At 40.8% G+C, this 12804-nt stretch overlaps 1 protein-coding gene across 4 annotated transcripts in view; it reads left to right on the top strand.

Annotated features, from left to right (window-relative positions):
• Positions 1-12804, top strand: part of supt3h (SPT3 homolog, SAGA and STAGA complex component) — a 398081-nt gene that overhangs the window by 283004 nt on the left and 102273 nt on the right. For all 4 annotated transcript variants that reach the window (XM_073057204.1, XM_073057206.1, XM_073057205.1 and 1 more), the window contains one exon: positions 2899-3032. In XM_073057204.1, coding sequence (XP_072913305.1) covers positions 2899-3032 — 134 coding nt within the window. The remainder of the gene's footprint in view (positions 1-2898; positions 3033-12804) is intronic.

Raw genomic sequence — 12804 nt, 5'->3', positions numbered from 1 at the left:
AAAGGAGTTTAGTGCTTTCGTGCCACTGCTCGATGTGGAAGATGTTTTTTTCCACAGAGTTTCCTCAAATTAACCTGAAACTACACCTCTGCTCTGAGAACAAATCTGTCTCTTAATTCTATTCTTTGTTTCAATTTAAAATTTGATGTATTGTTTGAACTTTATTATTTGATGACTGCAATTAGCTTTTCTACCTCTCAAGTGCTGAATTCCCAGACTGAGGGTGCAAATTTATCCCTAAATTTTCATAGGTAATATCTCTGATATTGGAGAAACATATATAATGTGGCTTCTGCATTATTCATGTTGTGGTCCAGCCAGTAAACCATCTAGTTTGATGATTACTTCCTCTGACTGATAATCTAATGTACAGCTCAGCATCCTAATAGCTTTGTTACTGCTAGGCATTGCTTTGTCACATTTAACATTGGATCTTATATGCTCCTAAATCGCTTTCATCTTCAACCTGGGCTTTTTCTTTCCAACACTGTCCATGCAGTACACATATTGCCTATAATTATCTTCTGATTTGTGGAATTCTCTATTTACAGTACTGAATTTCATTTCCAATTGTCTATTTTATCCATTTTGCACTGCCTCTTCTGATTGCACTGCCCCATCTGTTTTGGAATGTTCTACAAAGTTTTCCATTTAACCTGGCTTCAGAGATATAATGCTATCTACAAGAGAAATAATTATTGCTTCACTTTTCTTGGCATGCATGTCAGAGGTATTGATCTAGAGATCCTCGTTTCCTCACCCTTGTCTTGTGATCCTTAAAAGAATCACAGTGTGAATCTTTACCATGTTCTGTGTCCAGTGAATCTTTGAAAATCACTCCTGGTGCTTTGCAAATATCTTGTAGTCTTTTTCAGTACTCTAGGATTTTAGGAAAAAAGTCTCTCCTTGTGTATTTATTAAACAAATGAGGATGCTTATACTGAAGTCATTTGTTGTTCTTAATTTGGAGAAGTTTGGCACATCTTAATTTGCAAAGGCATATTCATTCGTCTGTCCTGCACAACTGGAAGGAACAGTTCAAATTTGTTACTGTTTTGTTCTTATTCTTAGATTCAAGCTGTTTATATCCTTTTTTTTTTCACTCTGACTTGCTAGTTGCTCTGGTAATGAAGAACTTATTACTGTTCAGTGCCAGCTGCAAAGCAGCTCACCACCATGATCTGCCATCCTCTCTTTTTATGGAATACTTGGGATTTATTGTGTATTTATCCTAATAAACTCTTGTTTCCTACAGGACTTGATGTGCAGACTTTAATCACGTTGACTGAGAATGTTTGGTAAAACATTTATAATGCATACCCTACAATACGACTTCAAAAGCTTTCTACTGAGGTGTTGAGAAATCTCTATTTTATTTGCCTAAGTATTTCTTCAAACTCAGTGTGTGATTTCAATACTGTCTCTCTTTTGTTTTTTTTCTCATTAAGTGAAATGATGAACTATTGCTCTTGGATAATCTTGGTTCCTAATTTTTCTCTCCCTCTCTGCATTCTGCTAATATTTTGTTAATTCCCCATCCCACTGAGACACCAGATTCCTTTCTCATTGTGATTAGGAATTAGAGGCAGCAATGATTAGGAGAGAGAAAGGAAAATCTGTGATTGAACAAACTTCAAACAGCAACTTTCAAGGTTCAAAGTAAATTTTAATATTAGAATATATATATAGAGGTAGGTGAGTGTAGTTATCCCCTTTTGTGACATATAGTAACTATAACAGGATTAATGAAAGATCAACTAGAGTGTAAAAGACAACAAACTGTGCAAATGCAAATATAAATAAATAGTAATAAATAACGAGAGCATGAAATGACAAGATAAAGAGTCCTTAAAGTGAGATCATTTGTTGTGGGAACATCTCAATGAATGTGCAGTTGAGTTAGCTATCCCCTTTTGTTCAGGAGCCTGATGGTTAAGGGGTAATAGCTGCTTTTGAACCTGGTGTGTGAGTCCTGAGGCTCTTGTACCATCTACCTGATGGCAGCAACGAGAAATACTTTAGGATTTGAAGAGAACTTGTTCATTCCAGCTCAATATTTAGTTGCGTAATTTAAGTTTTTACCGATGGCCTCCATCAGACTCTTCAGTGACTGCCTTTAAATCATGTGTTCACCACATTTTGCTGAACACAGCTGCTCAGCATCAGTTGTGTTTAGGACAGGCCAGTTTTGTATTAAGGGGTTTCCAATTGATAGTAATCTCTTTATCTTCATTTGAAAAAGGCTGAACAATTTTGGAGGTGCACGCAACAAGCAGTTCTTTTCCTGCCATCATTGGAAGTGGCAAACATACTGCCTGGTGGAGATTGAGTATGTTTTGTCTTTGAAAATTGTCCAATTCAGTACAAATTTTATGTGTCGATAGTTGCTGCTAAAAATATAAAAATGGTCCCTTAATTTAAAATAATTTATTTCTGAAATATTGTCCGTGTAGATGAATATTAGCTTCTTTTTGAAAGTACTCCAACCTGTGAGTGCCCTGTTCCACCACAGTACTATATGTTGAAAGTGTTTTAAAAAAAATTCTTCCTCTCATTGGGCCTTCAATCCATCATCTTGAGTAAAAAATATAATCAAAATAGAATTTATTTTAAACTTAGGAGGAATTGGTTTTCAGTGCTGATGAAAGATACAAATAGGGCTGAATATTTGTATTGCTTTAAATTCTTCCTCCTCCCTTTGGTAATTGAAAATGTTGCTATGCCTCTCTCTACTGATCTTTGTTTTAAAAAAATGGGGGGGGAATTCATTCAAAATATGTTCTTCATTTACAGAAGTCTGTAGCAGGTGAAAGTAAGTCTCAGGCTCAGCTGTGCTGCAGATGTTCGGGAATTTACATTAGTAATTTTTCTTCCTTCCTTTTATTCGCCCACACATAGACAAATCCAGCAGCAGTATAAACAAGCGGCAGAAACTTTACCAAGAATTCCTCAGTTCTATTGACCAAACAGGGGAGCTGCTGGGCTTGCTTGAGGAGGATGATGCTGATGAAGTCAAACAGGAGCGACTGGAGGTAGGTGGAGCAAAGGGATTAACCTTGCCGGAGTTAGTCTGTTCACATTGATAAGTTCTGATGTTTTGAAATGTATCAACATCTGTTTTTCTGACATTTTATTTGAGTAGAATGAGCACATTACCAATTGAACTAGGCATGTGTTTTCCCTGGTGTCTTGATTCCACACTTCATTTAAAAAAACATGTAATAATATTTTTTTATTTTTTACTGTGAGTTTGCCAGTGGACTTGCACTTTACTGAGTGCTTTCTGAAGTTGAGGCTATGTTCACAGAAGAAATTGTTTCGTTGACATCCAGGGGTCGCACTGCTGGATGACCCCGGGATGCTGGGAAAATAAATATTCAAATATGTTTCTTATATTTGTATGGCTTTGAAAGTGCGATTTTCCCAGCTTAGCTACCGGTCATTATTTAAAATTTTGTTGATGTGCAGTGAAAGGAGTTCTTTCAATAGCAGTGCTCTTCAGTCAGTTTCATGTCTGAAGATGTGTCCTGAGAGTATTGGCAACTATGGCTGCAATAATGTTAGTTTGTTCAGTTAGCTGGAATCAAAAGCTCCTCTGTAATGTGCTTGGATTCTGATTGCTTTGGTGAATAATTGTGCTGGCTTATTGTCCATTCCCATACAGCAGGCTGCTTCAAGTGATGCAGCTCTTATTGTCCACGTGCACAATTATCTTATTACGTTCATGTGGAGGTTTATATCAGTGTGACAGCACAATGTCAGAATGGATGAAGAGACCTGTAGTTGTCAGATGGATTAAAATCTGCATGGCTGGATATATTTAATTAATTCTAATTTGTAACATGAGATGGAAAGAACAACCAGAAGACAGCAGAAGAGAGCCATGAGAAATGCAGCCATCGTTGCCATCACTACCACTACTACCACCAGCACTACCACATAAACATGTCCCACCTGCAATAGAACTTGTGGGTCCAGGATAGGACTGTATAGTCATGAAAGATCTCACCGTTAAAGGGGTGGATGTTGTCATCGGATTCCAATGGACAACAGAAGAGAAGAGAATTTGTAACATACCCTTAAAGATTTATCACTCACAAATCTGTCCTTCAGCCTCAATGTCAATGAATATATTCTGCTCTTTGAAAGCTTCTCTTACAGTATTTTCTACCATTGTTAAGGAGTTGAGCAAGAATTCACTCAGAGGGTATCTTCTCTGAATTATGAAATCACAATAATGCCTTGGAAATTTCATTGGTGATTAATTAACTTCCCAGAAAACTTTTGCCAGTTTATTATTGCTGAGCGATTAACATTCGCACATCTGTAAGAATCGATGTGCTTAAGAGATATCAACCAGGTTCAGAGCCAAAGCTGCAGAGTCAGTTCAGCCCAGGTTTCAAAGGTACATTTAATGTCAGAGAAATGTATACAATATACATCCTGAAATGCTTTTTCTTTGCAGCCATCCACAAAAGCAGAGGATTGCCCCAAAGAATAAACGACCATTAAATGTTAGAACCCCAGAGTCCCCCCAAGCTCCCCTCCCTCCCACTCGTGAGCGGCAGCAAGCAACAACCCCTCCTCACCCCCCCGCCAAAAAAAAGCATCGGCACCTGCCACCGATCACTTAAGCGTGAGCAAAACAACAGCAAAGACACAGACTTGCAGTCACCCCAAAGACTCAGCATTTCATCCAGTATTCGACATACCACAGGCTCTCTCTCTCTCCCTAATAAGGGAGAAAGAGGTGCCTCCGTTTTCCCAGAGGCAAGTAAATCCTCCCACAGTATTGAGCTGAACACTGATTTGTCATCTGTTCTTGGCCTCAACGCTTTTAATCTGGCTCAGCGTGTTAATCGGCCCAACGTCTGTTCATTATCTGCTATCGGCTCAGGCCCCGCTCCTTCAATCCGAGCCCCAAGTCCATTTCAGCAATGGCCACTGCGGCCATACCTGCAGTCTCTAGAGTCCAGTTCACCGAACATTTCAGGACACCACAAAGACACCAGGTCATACCGACAGTTCAAAAGGACAGCTCCAAGCAGGGAATTACAAGATGCAGATTGTAGTGGATGTAGTCCTACAAAAGAATATTTCATTAAATTGTTAGTAGTTTTGTTTGCTGCTTGCAAAGCATCGCCATCTTCACTTCAGATCTTATTGCAGTCTTAGTCCAAAAATGGACAGATGTGCTGATCAGAGGTGAAGGGAGTAACCCCCTTTGACACTAAGGCAGCATTTGATCAAGTTTAGCATCAGGAGCAAGGGCTACACTTGAGTCAATGGGAACTGGGGAACCCTCTGCTGGTTGAAATCGTACCCAGCATAAGGGAAGTTGTTTGTGGTGATTTCAAAGTCAACCATCTCAACATCAGGGTATGTCTGCTGGAATTCCTCTGGGTAGTGTCCTAGATGGAGCCTTCTTCAGTTGTTTCATTAGTGACCTTCATTCAATCATAGGGTCAAAAACAAGAACATTTCTTGATGATAGCAATGTTCAACAGTGTTCGTGCCTCCTCAGATAATGAAGCAGTCCACACCCGTACGCAGCAATATCGGAATGATATCCAGGCCCAGGTTGGAGATAGCAAGTAGCATTCAAACTACAGTGCCAGACAATGCAATATCCAACAGAGAAAATCCAGCTATCGTCTCTTGTTATTTAGTGGCATTACCATCACTGAATCCCTCATTATCAATATCCTGGGGGTTACCATTGACCAGAAACTGAACTCGAGTAGCCATATACCCAGATCAAAGGCTGGGAATCCTGCAGTGAGTAACCAACTTCCTAACGCCCCTAAATCTGAATGAGGTCAAGAACCTTAACAGCAACCAGACACAGCAGCCCACTTGATAGGCAGCCTTTCCTTAATCATTCTCTCACTCCACCACTGACGCACAGTGGCAGCAGTTTGTACCATCTACAATATGAACTGCAGCATCTCAACAAACCTTCTATGCACATGACATCTACCAGCAAGAGGGTCAAGAGCAGCAAAAGCATAGGAACATCAACACCCAGTAGTTGCCTTCCTAGCCACACGCTGTCCTGACATGGAAGAATATCACTGCTGAATTCTGTTGGCTCTCAGGAGTTCGTAGACACGATCTCTGCACTGCTCAGAGCCAGAGAACCAATAGAATTCAAGGGTCAACTGAACAGGTAGCCAATCAGGAAGCCAATGAGGCAAGCGAACAGGGGCCCATATTAACGTGAGCACTCCCAGAAAGAAACACCAACAACTGCGCACTGAAGATGTCATCTCAACTGGTGATGAAACATCTGCAACCTAATTGTTAAGCTTGGTGAACACCAGAGCAACAAAAAAGCACCATTCCTTGACCATCTCTGAGTCAAAGTCGTGGATCTTAACAGGATTGTGATATTTACCCACACCTTAGAACAGGGTTACTCAACTGGTGTTCCTTGGAACCCTGGGTTTCCGTGAGATATGGTGATTTAAAAAAATAAACATTGTTTTTCAAACCTCACATGATGCGCGATGCTAGTGCTCGCAGTGGTGGCAGTGACTGAGCAACTCCATTAGCAATCTCGTTCGAGGTCCTTCAGCCTAGTATGGCAGGGCGTAGTAGGACCATGTTTATTTGTTTGAGTCTGTTCTCAGTTTTTTTGACTTGAGATGGGGAGGCAGTTGATAATTGGTGAATGCTGTATCGCACGGAGGGGAGGACAGTAGGCTGATGAGAAGTGTGAATTACATTTTCTGAGCATTGAATGAACTCGCCTACCTTGGGCTGTCACATCAGCCTCTCCCTCCTGAATTACCTCCCACAACATCCACTTGCACGCCACTGACTGACTTAAGAGCGAACAAACTTTACTGGTGTAGAAAAACATTGGAGGGAAATCTCTATGCGCCGTGGTTCAGCTGCTGGCCTACTGCTTTGCTGTTGTAAATGTTGCAAAATTCTTTGAGGATATAACAAAACACATTGATGAAGGTAGCGCAGTGGATGTAGTGAATATGGTTTTTAGTACGGCATTTGATAAGGTTCCCCATGCAAGGCTCTTTCAGAAAGTAAGGAAGAATGGGATTCACGGAGACCTTGCTTTGTGGATCCAGAATTGGCTTGCCCGCAGAAGGCAAAGGGTGGGTTTGAATTCTACATGTAGGTCGGTGACCAGTGGTGTTCTGCAGGAATCTGTTCTGGGACCCCTCCTCTTTGTGATTTTTATAAATGACCTGGATGAGAATGTAGAAGTTTGCTGATGACTCAAAGGTTGGGGGTGCTGTGGATAGTCTGGAGGGTTGTCAGCTGTTATAGTGTGACATCAACAGGATGCAGAACTGGGCTAAGAAGTGGCAGATGGACTTCAACCCAGATAAGTGTGAAGTGGTTCATTTTGTTAGGTCAAATTTGAAGACAGAATATGATATTAATGGTAAGACTCTTGGCAGTGTGGAGGACCTGAGAGATCTTGAGGTCTTGGTCCATAGGACACTCAAAGCTGCTGCACAGGTTGACGGTGTTGTTAAGAAGGCCTATGGTGTGTTAGCATTCAACAACTGTGGGACTGAGTTCAAGAGCCATGAGGTAATGTTTCAGCTATACAAGACCTTGGTCAGACCCCACTTGGAGCGTTGTGTTCAGTTCTGGTCACCTCATTACAGGAAGGATGTGGGTACTATAGAGAGAGTGCAGAGGAGAATTACAAGGATGTTGCCTGGATTGGAGGGCGTATCTTATGAGAATAGGTTGAGTGAACTTGGCCTTTTCTCCTTGGAGTGACAGAGGATGAGTGGTGATCTGATAGAGGTGTATGATGTGATGAGGGGCATTAATCGTGTGGATAGCCAGAGGCTTTTTCCCAGGGCTGAAATGGCTAACACGAGGGGGTGTACTTTTATGGTGCTTGGAAATAGGTACCGAGTAGATGTCGGGGTAAGTTTTTCACACAGAGGGTGGTAGGTGTGTGGAATGCACTGCTGGCAGTGGTGGTGGAAGTGGATACAATAGGGTCTTTTAAGAGCCTCTTAAATAAAAACATGGAGCTTAGAAAAATAGAAAGCTATGCACTAGGGAAGTTCTAGGCAGTTTCTAGAATACGTTACATGGTTGGCACAACATTGTGCCAAAAGGCCTGTAATGTGCTGTAGATTTCTATGGTCTATGTTCTAAAAGGTGGATTGTGTAAGTTAAAAATGTTTCATGAAGTTTTTGTATTTTTTGTGGTTTTCTCATTTAGTTATTATTATGTCAGTCTTTTTTATATTTTATTAACCCCTTTGTTTTACAGATATGTCTGACAGTGCAGTGAAAAAACAAGCACAGATTTCACATGCTAGGCCTATATTTGAGCCTGATCATGTCACTTAGGAAGAAAATTTTTTTTTCAAAGTCTTGTATAAAATGGTATCTTAGGCTATATTTTTATTCATATTGCTTTGGCTTATGGTTTTTAGTACCTTCACTACTCAACTTTGTCAACAATTTTCATGTTGTAAATAGTATTAATTAAAATCAATTTACAAGCTTTATTTAAATTAAATCTACTGAGCCTACCTTTAGAAAAAATAAATCCCATTTTGGCTTAAGTCAGTTATTTAACAGAAATTTATTATGTTTGCCTTATGAGTTTTTAATATTTATGAAAGGAAAAAAAGAGATTAATTTCAAGAAAGGTAAGCTAAACTTAACTACCTGTTTTTTTCAATGAAGTCTGGCTAAAGGTTCATTCATTATTCAAACAAGCATTGACAATTATTTTTGGATTATTATACCTACAAGTTACTGATCATGCTAATGTACCGTGAGCTGTAGATATAATTTTTTTTATGCAGGGGTTCCATGAGACCTGAAAATTATTTCAAGGGTTCCTTCAGGGCAAAAAGGTTGAGAAAGCTGTCTTAGAGACTGCAGTTATTCAGGTAGGCAGCTCACCATCCCCTTCCTGAGGATGGGCAAGTACATACGGGATAGCCTATGATGCTTGCATTGCATGAATAAAGAAAGTTTTATGAGCAAACTGAAACCAACTTAGACTTCTTCATTTTATTCTTGCAAATCTTGAAAGATTCATGTACACCACATCCAATCACTTATTAACACACTTACCTCTCCTTTGCAAGAAAATGTAATACAGCAAACTGGTAGAAGATCCTACCGTGCCAAGAAGCTGCTTGTTTTGAAGCAAACTTGAGCTTGATTGCCATAATGGATGTAACAAGCAGAGGATCCAAGATAATTGGAGACAATGAAACACTCAATTTGATTCTGTTCCACATACACAACAAGCACATGTCACATATAAATATGCCCCTTTCATCTGTCCCTTTCCATGACCATGCATATGCCTTTCCTATTTCAAATGACCTAGGAATACCAGCTGACCAGCTGACCAGGGCACAACTGATGAGCCTATAGAATCAGAGGAGTGACCATGTCTCTATAGCCCACACCCTTATTCATCATCCCAGTGACGGTAATTGTACGCAGCAGAGGGGCAGTATCTAGAGGTGTTTCTGTGCACGGCTTTCGCCAGGCAGGAGTGGATTGCTGAAGAGAGGATTAAGTTCATGATTCTAGTTCTCAGAGGTTGAAGTCATTTACCAGTTTGGCTGTAAGCTCAAATAAAGAGCACAGTGAGATAACCTTCAGAGGAAGGCTTGATAAGGATACAGGGACAGCTCTGAAGAGATCCTTCAGCCCATTCAGTCTGTGTCACCCATCAGCTACCCATTTACACTAATTCATCGACTTTGTTACGTCCTTCCACATTCTCATCAGTTCTCTCAGATTGCCTCCACTCCCTTTTACATGAGGGGTAATTTACAGTCACCAATTAACCTACATGCCCATACATTTTAAGGATCTGTAATCTGTGTAACTACTAGCTTGGCTATAAGGGGACTGCTGCGTGGAGCAGTAAGACAGCAAAGGCATCTGGAACATTTGCACTACTGGAATGCAGAAGTGTTCTTTTAGTATTTCGTGTTGGCTAGAATTAACACATGCTTGATTCTTGCTTTAATGATTAGAGTACAGAGCAACAGTCTACCTGCACAACGAATAATTGGTCTTGTCCTGGGCCCAGCACTCAGATACAATCATAAGAAGAGCACAGACGCATCTTTACTTTCTAAAGAAGACTGGAAGAGTGGCTTGTTTTGTGTGTGTGTGTGTGTGTGTGTGTGTGTGTGTGTGTGTGTGTGTGTGTGTGTGTGTGTGTGTGTGTGTGTGTGTGTGTGTGTGTGTGTGTGTGTGTGTGTGTGTGTGTGTGTGTGTGTGTGTGTGTGTGTGTGTGTGTGTGTGTGTGTGTGTGTGTGTGTGTGGTTGCATCATGGTTTGGTAGGGTTATTTAAATGCATAGAATTGTAACAAGCTGCAGAGTGATACATTGCCCTATACATCGTGGGCACGTCCCTCCCCACCATTGGCACTGCCTCAAGAAAGCAGCGTCTGTCATCAAAGATCCAGCCATGCCACCTTTTTGCAGCTGCCATCCAGCTGCTACCCTCCAACCATGTGGTTCTTAAACCAGTCAGAAAAAAAACTCTTTATTACTGTAGTTTAGCAACACTGTGAACACTTCCCACTCAAATATTTTTTTTTACTAATTCTGTCCTTTCTTGTAAAAATTGTGTATAATTTATATTTCATTTATGCTTTTATTGTGAATGCTGCTTGTATGGTGCTATGTGCCTGTGATGCTATTGCAAGTGAGTTTTTCCATTCCATTCGCGCATATATGCATATGGCAGTAAACCCGACTTTGATCCAGGGCCCTGGATTATCAACTCAGAAACATAAATTCAAATCTCACTGTGGAAATTTTAAATCCAGTTTAATAATGTAACTTAATAAAATAATCATTAGTAATGATGACTGGAAAACAGCTGGATTGTTATAAACCCATCTGGTTCACTGAAGTCCTGCAGGAGAGGAAATTTATCATCTATAACCAGCCCAGCCTCAATGGATTGCTGAGTCAACCAATGTAGTTGACTCTTAAATGCCCATTGAATGCAAACTTGTGGGCCTTAAGATAGATAAGTCCCCTGGTCCTGATGGAATGCATCCCAGAAAAGGCAGAAGTTATTGAAGAGGCTTTGGTGATAATTTACCAAAATTCTCTGGACTCTGGGCAGGTCCCAGCGGATTAGAGGATGGTGAATGTGATGCCATTGTTCAAAAAAAGATGTAGGCAAAAGGTAGGTAACTATATGCCAGTTAGTTTAACATCTGTAGTTGGGAAAATGCTTGAAGCTATCATTAAAAAAGAAATAGTGAGGCATCTGGAAAGAAATGGATCCATCAGGCAGACACAGCATGGTTTCAGCAAAGGCAGGTCCTGTTTGACAAACTTACTGGAGTTCTTTGAGGATATATTGAGTGTAATGGATAGAGGGGAAGAAATGGACAATATTTACTTGGATTTCCAGAAGGTGTTCGATAAAGTGCTACATAAAAGACTTGTCCATAAGATAAGGATGCATAGAGTTGGGGCTGTTAGCAGGGGTAGAGGATTGACTGACTAATAGAAAACAGAGAGTTGGGATACATGGGTGTTACTCTGGTTGGCAATCCGTGGTGAGTGGTATGCCACAGGCGTCAGTGCTGGGCCCACAATTGTTCATGATATACATTAACGATCTGGAAGAGGGGACCAAGTGTAGTGTATCTAAGTTTGCTGATGACACTAAATTGAATGAAAAAGCAAATTGTGCAGAAGATACAGGGATTTGCAGAGATATAGATAGGTTAAGTGAATGAGCAAGGATTTGGCAGATGGAGTACTATGTTGGTAAATGCGAGGTCATCCACTTTGGAAGGAAAAATGAAAGAGCAGATTATTATTTAAGTAGTAAAAAATTGTGGCATGCTGCTGTGCAGAGGGACTTGGGAGTGCTTGTGCATGAATCATAAAAGGTTGGTTTGCAGGTGCAGCAGGCTATCAAGAAGACAAATGGAATGTTGGCATTCATTGCTAGAGGGATTGAATTTAAGAGAAGGGAGGTGTTGCAACTATACAGGGTACTGGTGAGGCCGCACCTGGAGTACTGTTTGTAGTTCTGGTCTCCTTCTTTGAGGAAGTATAAATTAGCTTTGGAGGCGGTGCAGAGGAGGTTCACCAGGTTGATTCCAGAGATGAGGAGGTTAGACTATGAGGAGAGATTGTATCGCCTGGGACTGTACTCCCTGGAATTCAGAAGAATGAGAGGAGATCTTATAGAAACATATAAAATTATGAAAGGGATGGTTAAAATAGAGGCAGGAAAGTTGTTTCCACTGTTAGGTAAGACTAGAACTATAGGACATGGCCTCAAGATTCAGGGGAGTAGATTTAGGGTGAGATGAGGAGGAACTGCTTTTCCCAGAGAGCGGTGAATCTGTGGAATTCTGTGCTCAACAGTAAATATATTCAAGACAAGGTTGGATAGATTTTTGCATAGTAGGGGAATTAAGGGTTATGGGGAAAAGGCAGATAGGTGGAGATGAGTCCATGGTCAGATCAGCCACGATCTTATTGAATGGTGGAGCAGGCTCGATGGGCCAGATGGCCGACTGCTGCTCCTATTTCTTATGTTCTTATTGGCCTGGTAAACAAAGTGTACCATGATGCAACATTGGAAGAAAACTAGGCATTGAATACAAACAAGATAAAAAAAACCTTTGCATCATCCTGTTTCTAAATATCTCTGGGCTGGAGAACTGTCCCTCCAAATTGTCACACAATTGCCTGATATAGTTGTACTCACAGAACCATACCTGCCCTTTGCCTCCCCCCCCCCCCCCCCACTTTCCATTTTCCATTGGGATCGCACCCTACACACA

Source organism: Hemitrygon akajei, chromosome 9 (genome assembly GCF_048418815.1).
Source record: "Hemitrygon akajei chromosome 9, sHemAka1.3, whole genome shotgun sequence".
NCBI classification, from domain to species: domain Eukaryota; kingdom Metazoa; phylum Chordata; class Chondrichthyes; order Myliobatiformes; family Dasyatidae; genus Hemitrygon; species Hemitrygon akajei.
This window is presented reverse-complemented; position numbering and strand designations above follow the sequence as displayed.